At 38.2% G+C, this 22,083-nt stretch overlaps 1 protein-coding gene across 6 annotated transcripts in view; it reads right to left on the minus strand.

Annotated features, from left to right (window-relative positions):
• Positions 1 to 800: 800 nt before the first annotated feature.
• ADCY7 (adenylate cyclase 7) overlaps positions 801 to 22,083 on the minus strand; it is a 60,746-nt gene continuing 39,463 nt past the window's right edge. For 3 of the 6 annotated variants that reach the window (XM_017740847.1, XM_017740846.1, XM_017740845.1), the window contains 18 exons: positions 19,519 to 19,651; positions 18,040 to 18,225; positions 17,106 to 17,149; positions 16,375 to 16,455; positions 15,309 to 15,381; positions 14,394 to 14,491; positions 13,690 to 13,774; positions 11,943 to 12,080; positions 10,765 to 10,827; positions 10,058 to 10,096; positions 8,533 to 8,690; positions 7,263 to 7,344; positions 6,544 to 6,699; positions 5,768 to 5,914; positions 5,223 to 5,330; positions 4,353 to 4,467; positions 3,711 to 3,835; positions 3,449 to 3,595 (listed from right to left, as the gene is read on the minus strand). In XM_017740847.1, coding sequence (XP_017596336.1) covers positions 3,449 to 3,595; positions 3,711 to 3,835; positions 4,353 to 4,467; positions 5,223 to 5,330; positions 5,768 to 5,914; positions 6,544 to 6,699; positions 7,263 to 7,344; positions 8,533 to 8,690; positions 10,058 to 10,096; positions 10,765 to 10,827; positions 11,943 to 12,080; positions 13,690 to 13,774; positions 14,394 to 14,491; positions 15,309 to 15,381; positions 16,375 to 16,455; positions 17,106 to 17,149; positions 18,040 to 18,225; positions 19,519 to 19,651 — 1,978 coding nt within the window. Of the gene's footprint in view, positions 3,596 to 3,710; positions 3,836 to 4,352; positions 4,468 to 5,222; positions 5,331 to 5,767; positions 5,915 to 6,543; positions 6,700 to 7,262; positions 7,345 to 8,532; positions 8,691 to 10,057; positions 10,097 to 10,764; positions 10,828 to 11,942; positions 12,081 to 13,689; positions 13,775 to 14,393; positions 14,492 to 15,308; positions 15,382 to 16,374; positions 16,456 to 17,105; positions 17,150 to 18,039; positions 18,226 to 19,518; positions 19,652 to 22,083 lie in introns of all 6 variants that reach the window. The other 3 variants (XM_017740844.1, XM_017740849.1, XM_017740848.1) reach the window with 3 other exon arrangements.

Genomic DNA, 22,083 nt, shown 5'->3' on the forward strand with positions numbered 1-22,083 from the left:
CCTCACACAGTGCTGCACATGGCTTCTACCCCAGGCATCCTTAATTGTTTTTAAATGTTGCTTTTCTTTAATCCATGATCCAGTATAACCCTGGACTCAAGAGGAGTGAGGTGTAGTGTTCCAGTTCGATCTGCTCAGCCATCCCTGATGTGTGCAGTGGCAGGGAACTGAACTAAGAGGTAACTTGCAGGCCAAACAGCATTGTGAATTCCACCCTCTTCCCTCACTCTTACGGCCAACATCATCCTTGCTTCCTTCTTCCCTTCCTTCCTCTCTAAAAATGCCTGCAGAAACATTTGTTTTTAAACTTTCACAATTATTAAAACACATTCCAAAAAGTTCTGTCAACCTGGGTTTTTCTCCAGTAGTTTCAATTCTCCCAGAAGAGTTCTTAATAGTCACCACTGGAATTTTTTCAGTTCTAGGTACTTGCAGCTGAATTATTACTCTAGGGAATGAATTTTTCCATTAATATATAAATCATTTTAGTGTCAAGAAAAAGACAAGATGCATGGCAACTGTACGAAATCCTTACTGGCTCCTTCCATAGCATCTCATTGCCCACCACTCACCTTTCAGATGGTGCAGGAGGTGACTGCCAATGATGGAAATATTGACATCTCTCATCAGCTGTTGAACATGTAGATGTCACTCTAAGCATTTTCTACTGGCAACATTTTTTAAAAAGATAAACTAAACTCAGTATTTATGAATAAAAATGGTCCCATTAACTCTGCAGCACTATAAAAAATCTGCCTCTTTTTCATGGGTATCTTCATCAAAATAATTGCAAAACTAGACATGTTTCAAGAAGATTTTTTATTTCATAGTAAAAACAAAAGTTTGTTCTTTAAAACAGGTTGCTAAGTTCCAGATGTTATTAGCTCTTCAAGTTAGATACAGTGCCATTTTTTCAATTTAAGAAAAAAAAATAATGCTGCAAGGAAGATTTTTCTACTACAATTGTTTCCTCAATGTTAAGTTTCACAGTTCATTCTCAGAAGGACTGCTGAAAACAATTATTTCAGTACAATTGCTTGTTAAATTGAACTTTTTCTGTGGTTGAATATAGGTTTCATATTATACAGTTCCAGTTCTGGTGAGAAATTAGTCATCCTCTTTTTCATTACACACAGTTTCTAACTTCCCCAAGAAGGCTGTGCACAGCACACCAACTGAGCAGTCCTTTCAAACCTGCAACCAAACCCAACTCCTTCCCCTTTGGAAGCTGCAGCTCTTCCTGCCACTTCTGCAAATGAGGTTGAGTTGAAGTTACACCCAAACAAGTTATCAGCCTGACAGGCAACATCATGTAAACAAAAGCATTTCAAAATGCTGTTACAGACAGCAAATGTTCTTTCATAGATAACTTAAATCTACAGTCTACTAGTTCTGAGAACAGGAGCACTTCAGAGCCAGCTCTATTTATAGGCAAAATAGATTCTTGAGACTAATGGTCACTTTACCTAACATGACATCAAAGACTGCTGAAAGGAGCCTTTGACACATGCATGGTCCTATAAAACAATAAATATCTCAAAACAAATGCTTGCTGAGCACCTGTAACTAACAAATACACAACATACAAGGGTAGCAAAAGCTATTTGAAGGTTTATTCAACCACAACACTGACTTGCACTAACATGACAGCAAGAATGACACTTCCTTCTGCAGCAGAGCCCATGCGTGAACTAGATGACCTCAAATTAAGGTTTTCTTACATGCTGTTTTCTGTTGGGGACCTACTACATACATAGATTTGATCTACAAAATTGACAAAGGCTATAAGCACAATTTTTAATCCACAGTTGGACAATATTTAGATTTGTTCCTATCTTGAAACATAGTCACTTCATGTTCTATAGAAATTACACAGTAATTAGAAAGCGTCAGTGATGCACAGGACTGCTTAAACACTTGTCCAGGACAGGTTGGTACTAAACCCAGAAGCATTAGGAAATGCTGCTCTGTTTGTGGAAGAGTAAGGCTCAACCAAACAGCTGTTACACTCACTAATCACTGTGCTGTTCAGCACTACTCCATGTGGTATATGGGAAAGGGGGAATCCATCCTTAGTAATGGACATAATTGGGCACAAGATGTTAGCCTTACAAACTACTATCATCTCCACCAACAGAAAACAGATTAAGAGATTGCAATAAGTTAAAAATGCCAATTTAGAAATTAGCAAAAGCCACTAACAGCTTAAAAACCTTACAAACTAAACTAATCTACACCAAGTCCTCAATGATGTTATGAATGCTCCACTCATACTTCCAGTATTGGGGCTCTGCTGAAATATTTCCATTATAAATACATTTTTTCCATACATCCTTTCCATACATAACCTTCAAAACCAGTTTATGCAAAAAATTGCATTGCCTTTGAAAGGCATAGAAACCAGCCAATGGCTAAACAAACTGTGGAAGGAAGAACAGAAAAAAAAAACCAAACCAAACCCCACCACAGACACAGTTCTGTTTATACAGTATCTGCTACTGTTTCTAATACTATTTCAGTAATTCTGTTCTTCAGCTTCCCAGCAATTCAGAACAGATTATTTTTTCTTCCCTAAGTGCCCTCAAGAACACAGCACAGAATCAGAATTCCTGCGGGGATCAGCAACAGCTGGTGCTGTCAGAGCCTGTCCCCCATGCTCCTCACCATTACATGTATTTTTTGAAATTTAAAGTGAAAAATTTAAGACTTAGCATGACTGAACAAAATGCACATGCAGATACTAATTACAGAGAAATACAAAGGAGAACATGTAATATAATGTAAACACGCTGAACAAGATGAAAGTTACTTCTGAACAGCTCTTGGTCATCAAAACATCTGCATAACACAAGGTACTGCTGTGGAGGAGGCGAGGGTGGTGAAGTGACCCCATACTGTGCAATTCAGGTTTTTTCTCAAAAGAGCTCAGCACAGTTATCATATGATACACTTGAGTTTCCTTACATTCCTCTTCCCGTTATTCAGCTGTCTTCTGCTGTGAAGTCTGTTCAGCATTAATAGCCGGATCCGCAGAGCCCGCAGTATCACTGCACGTGTCTGGACAAACACAATACTGTAAGCAGGTGTGTGTCAACCAGGCAATGGAATGTCCTAACATGGTAATGAGTTCTACAGTGCATCCACACGTGTTGTCACCGGAGCTATTAAGACTCCCAGCGCAGGTAACTGAAAATGCTTCATGGCAATTCCAAGTAAATCTTCAAATTACTTCAGGAAAAAGTAGTCTTTTTCAGACTGACGGTTGTGTATCTTCTATGAGCTTCTCAGAATTCTTCTTCATCAAAAAAAAATTATCTTGAGATGTAGAAGAGATATGAACAGTATATACATGTTTTTAGAATAAAGTCCTTCACATAAGGAGGGAAATTCTACATCTTCACAGAAGGGAGGCAGATCTAAGTCTATTTTGGTTAACTTCATTGTAGCCTCAGTTCAGTCCGAGGCCTTGGAACTTGGCTGTCTCGGTGCAAACAAAGTAAGTCCTCAGTTCTCCCTTGCCTTTGACATTGATGAGTCCCCTACATTCACATGAGTATCCCAGCTCCTGTAGTATTTTGCTTGTTTCTTCTGTGACCTTTGTGTGAAAAGAATTAGAAACTTGTGAATAATCAGAAGAATTTCACATTAAAGCAAAATTCCACAACCAATTAGAACTAATGCCTTAGACATTGCAAGGCTCATACGTTTACCTGGATCTTGCCAAGTTCCCCCGTACTCTCCATTCGGCTTGCAACATTAACAGTGTTGCCCCAAATATCATACTGAGGCTTCCGGGCACCAATTACACCAGCGATCACCGGGCCATGATTGATTCCTGCATAAACACAAGCAGGTGTCATTGCTGAGGCAGGAAGTGATGTGACTTCCAGCTTCATTGTTAGCTATAGCTTCAGGTGAAAAAACCATCCGATAACTTAACTGCAACACCTTTTTAGCAATCAGTACTGTTCTATAAATATTCATACTGTGGCTCGGGAAATGTGAAGCGACTCACTCGTAAAATAGGAAGTCTAGGGCACAAAGCAAAAGTCTTTCTCTTCTACTTTTAATACAGAAATAAGCATTGTTAATGACAATACTGTCTAGTCAACAGCCACTAACAGGGTACTTCACTCTTCATCTGTACCTTTCATTTCCTCCAAGTTCATCCAGCTGCACTGTTCCTGCTGCTCCCTCCAGTGATGAGAAAAGCCCATCCATGGAGGAGCCTGGCCTGTCTGAAAAGCTGACCAGACAGCCTTTGGCTGTTCAGCACTTGGACCTACATCATCCCACCTCATTTCTCACTTGTCTGAGCTGTGGAGTTCACATTCTCCACAAGCAGTACTTACCAACACGTAGGCGGAAGTTGTTAAAGGAATGTCGGTTGATGCCATCCAGTTTACTCATCAGGGCAATTCCATACTCCACCATAATCCCAATGTGAGCATGCTGCCTTTCCCTATCCTGTGCAAGTCATAATACATAATAATGATCAAATTACAACATGGAAGGCTGCGTCAGGCTGCTATTCCAAAGCAGTACTGGCAGGGACCTGGAGTGTTTATAAGCATGAGATCACTCGTCCTTGTAACCAGAACTGCAGAATTTCAAAACTCCATTAAATTCAGCTGGGATGGCTGTGAGGCAACAAGCGTGATATGATTAAATTTTATAACAAATTAATATTTGTCCTTTAGGATTTCAGCTTTAATTTTACATATTTTGGGTGTATTATTGTATGCATCTTAATGTCATACACAAAGCTGCTATACTGAAAACGAGCCAGAGAAATTCTTCTGGGTGACAAACACTTTCAGACCTAATGTGGCACTTCATGATTCTCTTTCTGTGCCAGTTCTCAGGTATCACAAAAAGCCTACTGTCAATTCCGAGACGGCCTTTCCTTTGGCTCCCATTCTTTGAGTCCCCTATTATTAGAGCCCTTCTGTTAGGCATCTAGGAATGTTAAACTACTGGAATCAAAGATGAAAGATGTAAGAAGTATGCTGGGATTACAGACTTAATATCTGCTTTGGAAATAAAATGAAACTAAGAGATAAATATTTAATTCAGCAGGAGACAATACACTCTTGTCACCTTTTTCCGTATTTCAGGAAGCCACCCTTCACGATTTACTCTTTTGTATCAGGTTACATTTTGTTACTTTGAACACAGCTTTTCACCACAGAATACTGAAGGCAGATTCGGAGCCAACGTACCTGGTTGTTCTCCTGGCCTGGTGTAACACTGAGACCAGCTGCTGCCATGTAAGTGCTTCCAATTGTTTTTATTTTTTCAACACCACTAAATTTAGGTTTTAACAAGAGCTGTTCGAATGGAAAGAAAACAAAAACTTGAGACTTTAATACCAAATTTCAGTGTACTTAACCAGAAATTTTATACTGTCTACAATAAGCATTAAACATCTCTAGCAATACTATCACTCACATGAAGATTAGATAAAATACTGAAAATTAGGTTCACAGTTTTACTCTACCCATTCACAGGAGAAATACTGTGATACTGAAGTACTGAAATAAAGTCTTTAAATTCATGACTTTAAAACTATACTTCTAATGGATTAGATGATGTACTTGGAAATCCCAACCAGATGGGAATACATGTTTCAAGACTGCAAGACTAAGTCAGAATATAAATTCGGTATAAAAATAGTTTTCCCCCCTCTAATGCTCAGAGATCTAGTGAAACATTTATTTTGCAGTAAATATGTAATCCAGTGCATTTTTGAAAGAAGCTTAATTACCTCATCAAAATCAGCAATGATTTCATTTAACAGCCGCAGGCATTCCAGGCCTTCTTTATTAACATCACATTCAGTGTAAAACACCTTAAAATCTGGTACCGATGCAAACATGACACAGACACAGTCGTAGGATTGATGGTACCAGTCCTAAAGGAAAACAATAAACCCACACATGGTCAGCAGCCACGTTCACCTACAAGTGCTCACACTCATGACAATTGTCTGTAACCAGTAAACAAATTACAGCTTTCCTATGAAGTCAGCCACGTCTTTTATTCTATCAGAAACATTAACAAAGTGGATTTGCCTAAGGAAAAGCTGAGATTCCTTAAAGGTATCTTAAAGGTTTTCATCTACTTGGACGCTGCCAATCTTCTGAGACACAGCATTGTTCACTCTGATGACATGCTGGCAGAATGAGATTTCTTTAAAAAAACCCCTCATTATCAGTGAACTTCTCTTTGGGAGATATTATCTGTTCGTCAACTAATTTCTCTAAAAACTATGACCTATCCTCTGGTAAAATACAGGCTTTGGAAAGCAGTAAATCTCGTTTAAATATTTGCCAAATTCTGAGAACAGATTTCAGTGACTGACACTAAAAGTTTGCATTTTTCTGAGGCCATCAGGTTAACAGGTTCTCAGGTTTACAAAGGTCTTGGAATACAAATAAGAGGCAAGGATTGCAGAAGTTTACATTCTGTTCTTTTTCGCATCATTATATATATCACAGAAGTCCAATTTGCTGTCCTTCACATAGGAGAGACTCAACATACCTCATTTCGTTTTTCTCCAATGAAATATGCAGCAACGTGTGCTGGAAGTACATTTTCCAGCAAAAGCCTGTTAACATTCTCCATAGTTTCAAATTGTTCATGCTCTTTTTTAAACTTATTCTTCCACAGACAATCCAGTCGACAGTAATAGTCAATCTGCAAAGAGACCAGATAGGATAAATCCATAAAATAACTCGTTGAAAAATATTAGGCAATTTTCTCAAGAAGTATAGTAGCAATAGTTTCTTCAAGGCCTTTTGGGTCTATATAGTTATGAAAAATGTGCTTAGAGAGCAAAGGTCAGAAAAATATGAAACAACCACTAAGACCAAATGTCATTTGGCACCATCAGGTGTATTTACCAAAATGACACTTTAATAATATGATGGTTATTTTTATCTTGAATTGCTATGTTGATTTGGAATGAATACTGATATATAAATACAGATAGATCAAAAGTGGAAGAACCAGGAAGTTCTCATGTCTGTGATGCAAACACTGTTGAAAACTAGAAAAATATTCCCATCCTTTCACAGTAAAAATTTTTTGCATTACCAGTAACTAATTACAAGTATGTTATCTTCAAGACCAGAATATTAAAAAAAGATAAAAATATATACTAATTTGAAGCACAATTTCCAGGAACAAAACTTTTGCATTTTATTTAAATCAACTTGCTGCAAGTAAAGGAACTACGTGATTACATTTTAAATACATACCTGTTTTGCAAGTAAAACTAGGGTTATGTAAAACAGAACCAGATATAAGTTAGTCATTATCCTTGGCTCTTTGATGAAAAACCTGAAAATAAGAAAGCAGTACAAAGTCATCTGTATGCTTTAAAGAAAATCTGCACAATGGAGAGCTGGGCTAGGAGGTGAGGGGAAAAGCATGTTTGTTCACACTTGCACCACAGTGTCACTGTGTGTTTGTGCCAGTGACTGCCTGGGGACAGGTCCTGTCCTAACAACAAGAAAGGATTATCTGACAGTGCAATACATGGAATGATTCATTTCACATCAGGACACACTGGGTGCTGAAACCTTTTTCAGCAGCTGTTGTAGTGAGATGTTCAAGTAAACATGGCTTTATCTTAACGGAGCCATCTTAATTTTCACCAGACTGAGTTTCAGTTTCCATCCCACACTGCCCTACAAAAATATAGCCAACAAAACCTTGAGGTAGGAAAAGAAACTCTCTTATTTGTGAAAGGAAAGACAATAACAAATTAAGAACCTGAATTCCTAAGACAAAGACAGCAGTAAAATCATACCTGTATCTGAGTCACCACATATTTTTCATAGTAAGATCAGTCTTATCACATCTATTAATTTTCACAAATGCAAACTAAATTCTCATCATATGAATGATTAAGTTCACACAAGCTTTTTTAAGGTGTGCTGACAGGTTACAGCCCCTGCAAAATAAGCTTATTCTAATCCTCAGCTATGAAACTACGCTGAGGAATCTGAGAAAGACTTAAAAATTGACAATAAAACCTTTGCATGTGATTTCTCTTCAGTATTTTCAGTTTCTGCAATTAGATCAGGTAAATTGCTGTTATTTTTCAAAATATCTTCACTTAGTAAGGTTAGTACATGTAGAGTTCACCATCCTATTGACTACCAAGGTCTCACAAGCACAGCTTGTGCCTCAGACTTTTAGCAAGACTTTTCTTCATAACTTAACAGAAGATCAACCTTATTATGACATTAATATTCTACTTCCTAGTCCTTAATGTAATCCAAGGCTTCCAGGGATCTCAGAAGCCACATTACAGAATGTTTTCAGAGAACACACACTTTGTTTAAAAAGAAAAAGAAAAAAAGAAGGTGAAATGGCCTAATATTATTTCCAGGTTGTTAACTTTTCTATAAAGTTTGCAATGTCTGGCTCACATGATTTTGATATTTAATACTCCAGTAAGCGCACAAACATCTAACACCTCCTTAAATGAAACATTAAAGGAAAAGAAAATTTACAGCGCACCTTGTACTGTTGCCATAGAAGTCTTTGTGCTGAAGGGTATTAAAAATGATGAGGTAGACAGTCACAGCAATGGACAGGAGGAGAACTTTGAGTTCGAAGCTCATTTGAAGGAATACCGAGCAGGCTATGAACCCCAATATACAGCAGTAAGCATAATACTGTAAAAGAGGAATTTAAAGAGCCTTTGCATTATTCAGAACCTATGTCTAAGAGCTGTTCAAACCACAGCAAATGTTCTGGATTCATGGTCACTACAATTTAAAACAAAGAAATTACAGTCACTTAAAGCTTTATTTTTAATGGCACTAAAAGGATAAACTTAATATTGATTTTAGTTTACTTTTAAAATTTGTTATGGGTAAACAAAAATATTTAAACAGAAGAACATCAAAATAAGTAAGCAGTGTCAGATAAAAACTGAAGCATTGAGAATTTATCTCCTGAAGTTTATTAATTTAAGCAATTATTTATTTAAAGTTCAAGACTAATCTAAAGTAGTTCATAGTCCAGTAAACCAGCTCTAAACCAACAAGTCCAGCATTCTAATCCTATTTTGACTGTGCTTTCCCATTGTAACCTTAAGCAGATACCACATTCCCACCTCCTACCCCAGTAACATGTGAAGACTGTGACTGGTTATCCAGCCTTAGACACTGCTCCTTCATAAGAACTTTGATGCTAAAAAGCATTATCAAGCTATGGCCACTATCCCTATTGTGGAATTACTGAGCACTTTTCCAGGGGAATCCCAGTTCAGGCATAGTGTCCAAGGTCAGCATGCAGCTGGCAGCACCAAACATGGTACCAGGTGTAGACAGGATTGCTCCCTGCAGCCTGGGCACAGGTGTGAGGTGCTGAACTGCCATACTTTATTCTACAAGCAACTCTGCTCCTCAAGAATTCAGTTCTCTTTACGCACAAAGCACAGTTTTCCCACCTATAATAATACAGACCTGCCACAGAACTGTGAGATTCTTGGCTAAACAGTTAACATTTCTGCTAAAGTGAATGAAACCAGAACAATTTATGAGGCAATTCCTAATCAGAGCCCATATATAACACATGATACCAACACTGTCATCCTAAAGACACTGAGTCTACCTCCAAAAGAAAACAAACACTCTCCCCTCAAACCAAACCTCTGAAAAAGGAACCACTATGTAGAGAACACCAACAGAGGTCTGTCAGCCACTTAAGCCCTTTCACTCTATAAAAACACTTTCCTGGGACACTTGCAAGTACAGCTCTCACCTTTCAGACTCAAACATTGTCATCACCCTGTTCTGCTGGTTTTTTCCTTAGAGCTTTAGACCTACTTTTAAGTCTGAAATTTCAAAAAACTGCAAAGCCATACTTTACTCAGCACAACAACAGCAGCTGAATAATCTTGATATCATAAAGAAATTTTCTGCTGTCAGATACCTAAAAAAGCTACTTTTTATAGAGCAACAGAACCTGCCACTTGGCAGTAATATAGATGACATTCAAAGATCTGGCTTTCAAATAAGATGCACTCACTACTTACTGTTTCCTCAACGCAGGAATGAGTTGTGTTTCCAAAAGTCTGATTTACAAACATGCAAGAACAAAAAATTACCAGATGAATACAATGTGCATTTCATATGTGTAACTTAGGATTTGTCATAAGCACGTGAATGAAAGACTCCTCACACAACCTGCTGCACATCATTCAAAAATATGTCCATCATCTGAAGGGATGGCCAGGTAGCAAAGGAGCATCCCAAACACTTGGATGAACTCAAAACAGAATACTACTTTGGAATTAAAGACATAACAAGTGAAACCCTTAGAAATAATAAGGGTATTATGCTTTTGTGTATTATGCTGAATTTAGCTTTACAGAAATGCTAGAGAATACCCTTCAAATATGCTGAGAGATCAAAATAAACCAAAACTTCAGTTTTATACATGAGTACTCCAGACTTCTGCAAATCCCTACAGGATGCACAGGAAAGCCATATATAACAACAGAAAATATCCCTTATAACTGCCTTGTGTCATGAGCAAGTCTTGTTCAACAATTAAAAAAACCCCTAACTTTATAAATAAAAAGAAAATATATCAAAATACAGCCATCCATCTATATGATAGGAGTTGGACTTTGATGATCTTTGTGGGTCCCTTCTGACCCAGGATGTTCTATGATTCTATACCCACCATCCAAGACTCATTTCATTTTAATCCTAGAAATTAAGATGGTACTCTACTCACATTTGTGGTAGCACACAGGTCATTTGATCCAGTAAAGTTGGCAGGTTTGTTCTTTTCAGTAGTCTTGATTTATTGGAGAGGAGGGAAAAAAACCACAAAACAAAACACATCAACAAAACCACCATACAAATGTGCTAGCAGATAGTCACTGATTTTAAGTTTTTTCTCCATGTATTATACAGAGTGCTGATCTGGTTGTCTTTTCAGTGCTACTGAATAAATGTTGAACTACAATGGCATCCCATGTAGTTGTATTAAACATATCTGCACACACAAGCTGCAAGAAGGTTAAAATTTACTTATTTTCTGATTGGGGGTAAAGTTTTACATTATGGCTGTGTTAATCTAGCAGCTATCTGGCACAAACATGTGGTTTTGTCTCATCCCCCAGTTTCACAGCTGCTGTTCCTGTTTTCTTTCAAGCTGCCTCTGGTGGTGTTCACATGACACCACTGAGTCAATTCAAGGACCTAAGCCAGCGGAAAAAAGACCCTACAAAAGAAAATTAAGCATTTTCTGCAGTATTGCTTTCAGAATGAACTCCCTGTGGAATCAGAAGAATGGCAAGGCAAACAAACACAAAGGATCAGGAGGACATCAGTTTTAGTAGTTAACTATCAGTTAGGTGGAACTGTTAACACACAGAGCTTGTTTAAATAAAAAACACAGCACAGTTATTCAAAGGTACATACCCCAGGTGCAATACACTATTCAAACTAAATTTATAAAACAGATGCCATTTCCATCTTACTCCAGCAGTAACTATCCTCAACGCCTTTGCTTTTCAAAGAGCCCTCCCTCATCTACATTACTGCTAGTGAGTGCAAATACCACAGAGAACTGCTTGAAGTGCTGCCTGCCACAGCCAAACCTTTAAAGCCACATTAAAAAAGGAACACCATCTTAGTGATGAGGGTTACAATCAGGAGTTTTTATAAGTGCCATCTTGAAAACAAGAAAAGGTGGTGCAAACTAGAACTGAAATCTATCTACATGTACTTTCAGTTCTACAGACTGGGTGCTTTTACTTGACATCATGCACTATCCCTGTGGAAATCAACTCGTTGCAAATCAGCATTAGAAAAAGCAGCAAAAACTGGTACTTCATGAAAAGAATACAGGAAGTTACTTAAACTGTGCATGTTACAATAAATTCATCAATTAATGTGATTACTTACCATATTAAAAATGGCTATAATCAGCAAGGCAGCTATAGTGATGACTGCTAAAGGAAGCCTAAGCAAAGGCATTGTTTCCACCTTTTCTGAGACAGCACACAGATGGCGCAGGAAAGGCCACTGATCTGAGCAGCACTTCTGTAAACAAAATTAATTCATTTCAGTAACAGATAACAGTTTGATACAGGGGAAGAAATATTTCTAAATATAAAGCTGACCTTTTTGCTACAGGAGAGTGTCAAGAGCCTTCACTGGAATTCTAATTTAGAACTTTGAATCTTGTCATTCAGAGTCAATGTTTAACACCTTTCCCCAACTGAAAACAGAGACAATGCTTCCTTTCTTCAATGGGGTTGGGTGCTAAAATTTTCTAAATTTTGCTTTAAAAATACAGAATTATGACCTGTTTGAAAGTTCTAGAGAAAAGTAAATAAAAACTCAGTAAAAAATTTGTATTTTTTTAGTTATAGAGCTAAAATGTTATATTTGGAACTACATTTTCAGATTACTAAATCAAAACCAACCATAGGCAGTCCCCATTCTTGCCATCCCCATATCCTCCAATTGTTGCTGTAGAGAAGAACATTCAGTAAAGCATATAATTTTAATGACTGCAAGCATTATTCCGTGATACTGCACCAAAACACTCCTAGCATAAAACTCAAGTCTGATGCAACTGCAGTCTTGGAATTTTCTGTTTTCTCCATGTGTTTCTACACATGTAGAAAAAACACCTGAATGCATGTACACACACCTCTCTCTCTACAGACATGTATGCAAAAATCCATCTATATATATATAAATACCATACATACATAAGATCCATATATCTGTCTAACCATAGTATTAAATGAATCATAAATCTTTATCCCATGTCCTGAGTGCAGTTTTCTCCTATTTTTTCTTTCCCCTTTACACAGCTTGAACGTGGCTCTGTAAGAGACCGTTTCTCTGCTGGGAGAGCTCCATCCCCACCCTGGGATGCTGCAGTGCAGTGGTGGTGCCTGTCCTCAGCAGCACCTCAGACTTCTCTCTCACCCTCGCTCTGGCACAGTGCAGGTTTGATGAGTGCAAGGAACATTCTAAAATCCCTTCTCTAAAATCCCTTCCCTCTCCCCACCCTGCCCCCAGGCAGTTCTCTTGAATTGAAGATTTTTTTTTTTACTTTGTAACATTGGACTCTCCATCACTATGGGCCCTCTCTGTCACTGTATATTTTTAAACAGTAATTTCATGTGTTTAATAATGCAAAGAAAAAGGAACTACAAGTGCAAAGTGTCCTAACTGATGTAATGGTGAATTTGGAATTCTAACAGCTATGAAATTGTTGCCAATAAATTATTCATTTGTTTGTAATTTTCACTACACTTCATAAATTATTATGAAAACTGATCTTCTGTTCCAACTTGTTTCAATATTGTTTCCAGTACAGAAAGTAACAGTATTTACAACCAAAATTACTATTAATGACCAACATAAAAATAAAAATACATTTTAAGAAAATCAACCCCGCCTCCTCCCTCCTACCCATCTATTCTTGCACCCAAATAATTCTGAACTCCTGTGAGAATTTTCAGACATGAAAATCTGTTTCAGGCAATGGAATCTTCTGGTAACCTGAGGTTCAAGGCTCCTGTAACTCCTATTGAAGTTACTAAAATTTCATCAGCCTAAAAGATAGACCAAGTTGCTGAAATATATCCATCCACTTTTGAAAACAGGAAGTGTTTTTAAAAAGTAAACTTACCAGACATTTCTCAGCAAAGCACACAAACAAAATGAGCACAATAATGACTGCAACAACTCCAAAGGAGATTCCCAGTTTTGCAGTTCTAAACAGAAGAAGAAAGCACTAAACAAACCAAGTTTAAATATGATTTTTCTTCAAATAGCACTGAATGACCACAACATCACACAGGTTATGGTTGCTCTGTTACACAACCACTGCTTTCAGAGATTCTGCTCCTGTTGGCCTGAGCCACTGCCGTGTGCATAAACCACATGGAAACTGCACTGCAACAGCCACAAAAAACAAACGTGCCATAAACTTCAGAATTATCCATCATCTGCTTTCTCGGAGGTGTGAGAAGCAGCTCAAAGTAGCTCTTTGTAGCTCTACAGAAAAGGATCACTGAGCAGAGTTTAACCAGCTAAACACCATCTTTCTACTGCTCAATGTCCTTACAGCCAACTGTTCTTATAAAATAATATTTCTCACTTAACTGACCATCTCCATGTCTGTACTATAAAGAAATATTTCTATTTTATTTTCATACTGATGTCTAGGCTCTTATGCCAACAACATGAATGCACTCCTTTATCATGGAGTAAATTAATGTATGTTTCTTGAAATGTAACCCTTCAGGAACTCCAAAAAGTTCCACGCACATGAGGTTCACTTTAGCTGTTGGTTAACTTGAATTACAAATAATTAAAATACCCAGCACTTACTTTGGCATGATAAACATCTGGATCACAAATATACAGAGGAACACGAAACTGGCACAGGCAAAGTAACTCTTGAGTTTTAGAATAGGAATGGTGCGATACTGAAAGACAAAGAATAAAGCATCAGGGTCACTTTCAGGGCTGTTTTTTCTTAATTTTATTACATTTTTGTGATGACACATATATACAAGTTTATACTGTATTATTAAAAATATATCCAGAACTAAAAGAGAACAAAAGAAAATCACCACCCCCCCAAAAAAAAAAAAAAAACAAAAAAAAACACTTGAATATCTTTCAAGAAAAACAGCCCAGTCTAAAGGATAATTTCCAACCTAGAGGGAAATCCAGGCAGTATGTAAATCAGCTCTCCACAGATGCCCATGGTCAAAATCCTTATCAAAAAAGGACATACACAGAAGTAAACCTAAAGTGAATGTACAGACCCACACCAGTAACTAATCCACAGGGCAGCAAATTAAACAGCAGTTATTCAAACAGAAAAAGTACACTGCACCTAACAAACAGTATTATATCTACAATGAAACAGCCACAGAAAACAAAGTATTTTTATTATGGATGCAGAAATCCTTTTTTTTTTTCCCTTCTTTAAATCTCTTTACTTTTGAGAGAAGTAGTTTATATAGAAAAATTGCCAAACTCCCACGAACTCCCTCATGGCAAGAATTTGATCACAGATTAGAGACAATCTCATTTAATCTCAGAATTTACATTCTCATGGAAGAATGACTGGCTCAAATGACTCATGAGATCTGCTTTCCATTAGTTACCAAAAACCTCTTAGGATGTGCAGTCACCTCCAGAATCCAGTTTCAGAATGAAAAATTTCAAACATAGCCTTATGCTGCTCTGAAGGGCAAATCAAAGACCAAAAAGGATTATTTTGCTCTTACCAACCTCTTTTTCAAGACCAGGTTCTGCAAAGATCAGTGAGAATCCACAGAAGTCATCTGATTTGCCACACCACGGACTGCAGCCAGAGAGAGACAGGGGTTACAAGGAGCCAAGGACAAAGACACAAAATCATCGCTGCAGTTGAGACCCCACAGCTCATGGGCTGAGAGTGCCACTCTCAACACACATTTGATGCTTCTGCAAGGTCTTTATGTTTCATAGTAGAACAAACCAGTGGTTATGTTTTTATACATCTGACAGGCAGATCCACAACACTCACAGACAGCAGCATCTGCCAGCAACACAAAAAATGTGTAACTCCAAACCTTCCTGAAGGCTTACAAATAGGAAAGTATAACAGCAGATGTTAGAGAGGGCTCACAGCCTCCAAAAACTTTCCCTTAACAATATCAGATTCCTATTAGGAATGCCTGAGGCACAGCCTTCCTAGAATTTAGATGAAAGAATTTTTCTTCTCAAATTCAGTGTTTTACATTATTAGGAATTCAAATATTGTATTTTAAATTAAAACAAAACAAAAAAAGACCAAACCACCAGCATTTCTCTGTTTGTCTGCTTTTAAATGCAAATGTACTGCCAAAGGAATTACCTGCACCTGACAGACCATTTGCCTTCAGTGAGCCAGACACTAAAGCAACTCTATTTTGACTTCATGCATAGTTTTTTTGTTCAGGACAGCACCCACTTCATGAAACTTCTTGTTTTAATAAAGAAAGCATGAACATTAATTTCCTATCCCATCCTACACTGCATTTCAGCTCATTACTTTGGGACACTCATAAGAGACAAAGCAATGATTTTCCTAATTCATAGTGCCACACCACATTGAACGGCAAGACTGATCACCAGCTTGCTATAATAGTGCAGTAACTCATATTCAAATTAAATCGAAAAAGAAACTAAGTAAAAAACAAAGACCAAAAAAAGGGCAAGACAAAAATCCTGATGATTCTTCATTTTGCAAAAGTAAATTTTAGATCTAGGCCTAAATTGAGAATGCAGGTTAATCTCAAAGAAAAGATGAAGAAAAAATTTAAGCACTGCATACTTAGTTGAACTGAGGCCTTCAATGGTTGACATCATTTCATCATAAATATCTTCCTCTATCCTTCCCTTCTGAGATGAATTTCTGAGGATGAAATGAAGTCTGTGTGACAAATGCTACTCAGAAACAAGTAATGGGTACAGAGCACACTTTCTCAGCACACAGTGGGGCAAGCTTCCAGGGAAAAGTCAAACCAGAATGTGCCATACTGATAAAACATACACCCATGAGTACTTTACTAAGTATTTCTCTAGTTACTCAAATAATGCACTTTTCAAGACAGCATTTTGACAATCTGAGGGAATGTTCCACAAGTGAAAATCAGCTCCTTATTTAACTCAATGCTACAGGCAGCCTTGTAAGTGCCAATTCTTTATCACATTGTAATGGCAAACATTAATAACACTAACCAAACCCAAATCTTTCCACTGCTCTTTGGGGCTCTCCCTTCCCAATTCCCTTCCACCCTGCTGCAGCCCAGCAAGCAAAATGGAATCTGAATGACTGAGGGGCCAGTAAGACAAGGAGGGGGGAAGCTCCTTTTAGAGTCTGCTAACAATAACAAACATGAGCTGAGAAATCTTCTAAAGGCCAAAGATTTAGCTTAACCTTTCTAAGGCAGGACTACCATACACACAGTGATTAATCAACCAAATGATCACATGCTTACAGCACACTGAACTGCAAGAGAAGCACACAAGCACAAAAAAAAGAAAAGAAGGTACTTGACAAACCTATCAGAAGTTCTCTGGCGCCCAGTAGAACACAAAGGTATTTCCTAAATAAAATAGGAATTAAGAATAAGTTACACACTCTTTGAATTGCAAACAACTATGGAAAACAAACATCAAGAAACTGCCAAAACCATTTTTATTCAAAAATTTTAAAAAAATCAAGAATCATTCTCAAATAGAAAAGTTTATAAAAATCAACCCTTTCCAGCAATGTTTTCTGCTTTAACAAATGAGAAGTGAGTGTTTTCTGAAAAAAAAAGATTGATAGAAAACAAGTAAACAGATCTTCCCTCCCATTTTTCTCTACACACTAGAATAACTAAGCAAGCACCAGCAGAGGCAAGCAGACTGAAAACCACTTCCACACCTGAATGGATGTAGTAAATTAAAATTTACTACAGCTGTGGCTCCAGAACCACACCTAAAAGCATGCACATCTCCTACTTCCAGCTTTCAGGAAGGGCAGATGGAAGGAAAAATTAGTTTTCTTGTGTTTTGAAATCTTAAAAACCTTGAGAATTCTTGATCTTAAAAATTCTTTACTGACAAAATCCAGTTGCAGGGAGAGCATGTGGAGGGCCTATTTATTTTCTATACATTTCAAGTAAGTATTGAGTGCATCTATCTTTTTTTTATAAAGCCCCATGTAGCAGGCAGGATCTCAAGATGGAAAAATGATAGGAAAAATAGATAGTTTTGCTCTGAAGTTATAATATGATTATAGTATGCTAGAGAGATTAACAGTCTGAATATGGTTCAGTCCAGACAGAAAGAGATGTTGCACAGATACCCTCTCAGCTCTGTGTGCACACTGAACACCGAGGGTACGAGCAGACATTCAGCCACAAAAATCACATCAGGTTTTGAGTTTCACACCGTAGACACCAGGAGCAGTTTGTAATTGCAGGTTGCCATTAACCACTCGAGGCCTCACCTTCCTTCGCCTGCCTTGGGAACTGGAAGAGTCGCTGCTGACGCTCTCCCTGTGGTTGAGGTGGGCGAAGGGCCTGGCTGCTCCCCAGGACTCCAGGTACCGCGTCATCCTCACGGACGCGCGCATCTTCAGCCCGTCGTTAACTCGAGTTTTAGGGAGATGATTGTTTGATAGGCATTGTTTGGACTAACAGAAAGAAAACACACTCATGGAGAAACCAGAAATTCAGACAAATTACAAAAAAACTGAAGCTCTGTGTACTGAGTAGTTTAAGACTATAAAATCTCGCTGTTTAGTAGGACTCTGAACACATCAGCAACATGTCAGCCAACCTCAATTCCTTTATCTCAGTTAATTAATGCGAGCTAAAACAAGTCACAGCATACACAATGAATTGCTTCAGCTGCCTTTACGAGCCTTCACTTGCAACACCGCACCAGTCGAACTTCCAGGTTTATTTTCAGTGATGCAAGGACTCACAGGATCTTACAAACACATACAGTTTCCTTGCAGTCAGCACTACAGCAGGGGGAAAAGGTTCCAAATACCTGAGCTGGGGTGTATCAAACAGTGGTTAGAAGATCCCACAAATTACAGACTCCACATTAGATTATACCCCTGTGTCACAGGTGCTGAGTCAGGCAGTACAGATGGGGTGTACAGCAATACCCTTGAAGAACTACAGGGAAGCTAAAACTACAGAATAAACCGAGACAACTGGTAATTCTCTAACATTTCACAAGTATCTTCAAGGGAGCAGAGACCATTTTAATGGACATAGGTCCTCATTCTGATAGTATGTGCTGTGTGCAGCTGGGGGAGGGTTGCAGTACTGAAAAACGTAACCAAGATGAGATTGATTTCTTGCTAATTAAAAGTGGCTCTATGCTGTTCCTTCCTGTAAAGATCAGGACGGAAAGAAGTTTCTCATGTGCATTCCTTTTTCATTTGAAACATTTTACTCATCAACCACAAGCCAATTCAAAATAGCAATACTCCAGGTGTTTGTAGGTACCAGGCTCTAAAGGAGCAACCCACAGTTGCTAACTTCACACCCTGAAAAGAAGGTGAATCTTACTTTTCAGATAGTGAGGGAGATGTCTGATGCTATTTTACAGGGAATGTTTTAGCTGGAAGTGGCCAGTTAGAACAGGTATTCTTTCATTCCTTCATCCTCACCTTTTGAACTGGGTTTTTGAGACATTTCACACAAATAATTAAATATGTGTTTTTACTCTAAGTGGGTCACATAAGAGGTTTCAGCATAACACTTGCTACCTTCAATGTAATAGGCATGTCATAAAAAAGCAGGATGTCCTTTCAGATCTGAACTCCCAAATCCAAGCTGCTCAGATGACTCACACCACACTTAAATTCTGTTCCTGAATGAAAAACTGTATGCACCACAGAAACCTATGATCTTATAATGTGTGTATATACTTGAACAAATATATATATGTTTAAAAAACACATACATACCCTTGGATCGACCACTAAGTAGGTTTTGATATTCATGGATTCAAGGTAAGGATCCCTTAGGTGTCCATTCCCTTCTTCTACTTCATAAGCTTTGCCTAGGTGATTTAATGTCGCTTCAGTGATGTGCACACGGCTGAGAAGGGGAGAAAGAACAAGAGACCCAAACACTCACAGAAAGGTCACATTAAGCATTTAATTTACATTTCAATGGCCACTGCTGACATTTCTGCTTTTCAGACATCTCCTGCTTTGGCAGCCAACTGAAAAATCCTGCCAGTACTTAAAGTTATATTGCAATCTTTTACTACAGTACATCATTCATAGCAAGCATGCTAAAAAACCACTTCCCATAATGAGATAGTATCGGTATAAAATTAAATTGAAATAAGCATGGAGATAAACGAAACAAGAAGAAATGTGATCAAAGGAGATCTGATGACTCACAAGACAGGCAGGCTCACAGACAGGTTGTGAGAGCTGCAGGGAAAACTCATGAACAAAACACAAGCGAGGACTGCTTTGTGCTAGAAATGCACAAGGAGGGGAGGAGACAGTTACAAAGTCTGGGAAAAGAAAGCTGGAGAAGGTTTTTCTGAACTCTGAGGAGAATTCTGAAAGTCTGCCCTTTCTGACTGATACAATCCGAGGACAAGACAACACAGTAACAACACCAACACGCTCTGAGGAGAGCAGCCAGTATTTTTCTGTACCTATTCACACTTTCCCTTAAATGTTATTTCGCTCAGTATCCCAAATCATGTATTTCCACGTAAGTTATGAGTAATATCTTTCAATATAATTTCTCAACAAGAGGCTGGAGGGAGTTCATAAAACAGCATTTCTTAAGTTCTACTTTCTCATTGTTCATCTTCCCATGCTTTTCTCTCTTTTCTTTGGTACAGAGGGGTTAGACACTCTCCTACAATCCATTAGCTCAGGGTTGGGAAAAGCACAATTCCAGAATGGAAACTGGCAGTGTGCAGCACTGCTGCCTAACTACAGAGAGCAAGGGAATCACTGTCCCATCCACCTCTCCTCCTTAATGCTGAACATAGGTTTGTAGAAGGTAATGTATCCAAGACATGAAAAGTACTGACTGTAGCTTCTAAGAGGGAAGAATAAAAACTTCCTTGGTACTTTTCAAGCCAACAGTAAGAACTGCAGAGGGTGCATGCTTTTATTTGTTTACTGGTAATTTTCTAAAAAAAAGTTTAATTGTTACCTTGACTACAAAGTTTTGCAATTAAGGTGAACCCTCAAATCTGAAATTTTCAAGTTTGCTCTAAAGCATCATTTTCTGCCACAGAGACTGGGGCATTCTGTGTGATGTCTGTACCCTGAACCTTAAAACACCGCCATGTACTGCAGCAAGTTTCCTGTGCTTTTCCACTTATGCCAAAGGCAGTACATTTGTTCACGACTCACCGTTTTGCATTTTACCAAGCGTCCTTCCCCCTCTCCCTCAAATCACATGCTGCTGCAGGACATTTCTGATCTTACTACAAACTTCCAAATTAGATGCCAGCGATCTCTCAGCAGTTACTAATTGCCTACTGGATTCCAGGATAAGCACATAACCAAGAGCTGCTCTCACAGGCAAGCTGGAGCACGCACTGTTGCCCTTGCCATGTCAGGACAGAACACCCAGCACACTGCACCCAGTTTCCTATGCTGACAGGAGAACAACGCATGCTGAGCTTTCAGGCATTTACACGTTAGAGAGAATTGGTCACAAATGCATTCTTAGTTTTGGTTTCATGCTAATCCTTTCTGCTTTAGTAGTGTATTACACTGTTACGAACACAAGCAATTTTTGAAATCACAAGGAAGATGAACAAGGATACTCTGTCACTGGAAAGAAAATACTTATGAAACTAGAAGTTTTCCTGCATCCTTTCAAAAGTCTTTAGAATTCCTTCATTTACAGAAACTCAAAATAGATATACTTCCTATTTTAAACAAAACTTCTAACTGCTCCTAATGATAAAGCTGCTTCCAAAGGAGCTAACATTGCTAACATTGGAATGAGGACTCCCCAACAAATAATTTCCCTGCAGAGCAGGAAACAAGTATAATATAACATTTGCATAGTGAATAATACCCCTTCTACCTTGTCAGGCTCAGTCTTCCACAAGTGGAAGGTGTTTCCTCTGGCCAGTTTTAAAGCACAAGATAAGCGAGTACTATACAGGTATAGGAAGTAATAAGGGTAATGTTTCTGAATCAGCATGACAACCTAAACTAGCTTAATTCTTTACCAGCTTATCAACTATAAACCTGACAACCATAAGGGAATAATCAGCGTTTTCAAGATTAGGCAAAGGTCCTAAACGTGACTAACAAAGTATGTTTTTGTGCCATATTCAGAGTCATGTTGTTTGCTTTACCAACAAAAGAAACTTTACAACTCTGTATTCTTGTTTAATCACACTGAATCAACACACCAAACCCTTCAGCCTGGCTGATGTTGGAACTGTTAACCAAGCTCCAAGTAGTTTTCTTTCCGTTTCAGTCGCCAATGCAATGAAGTATTTTGATATTCATAAGCCCTTATCACTTGATAAA

Source organism: Corvus brachyrhynchos, unplaced genomic scaffold (assembly GCF_000691975.1).
Source record: "Corvus brachyrhynchos isolate BGI_N302 unplaced genomic scaffold, ASM69197v1 scaffold26, whole genome shotgun sequence".
NCBI lineage: Eukaryota > Metazoa > Chordata > Aves > Passeriformes > Corvidae > Corvus > Corvus brachyrhynchos.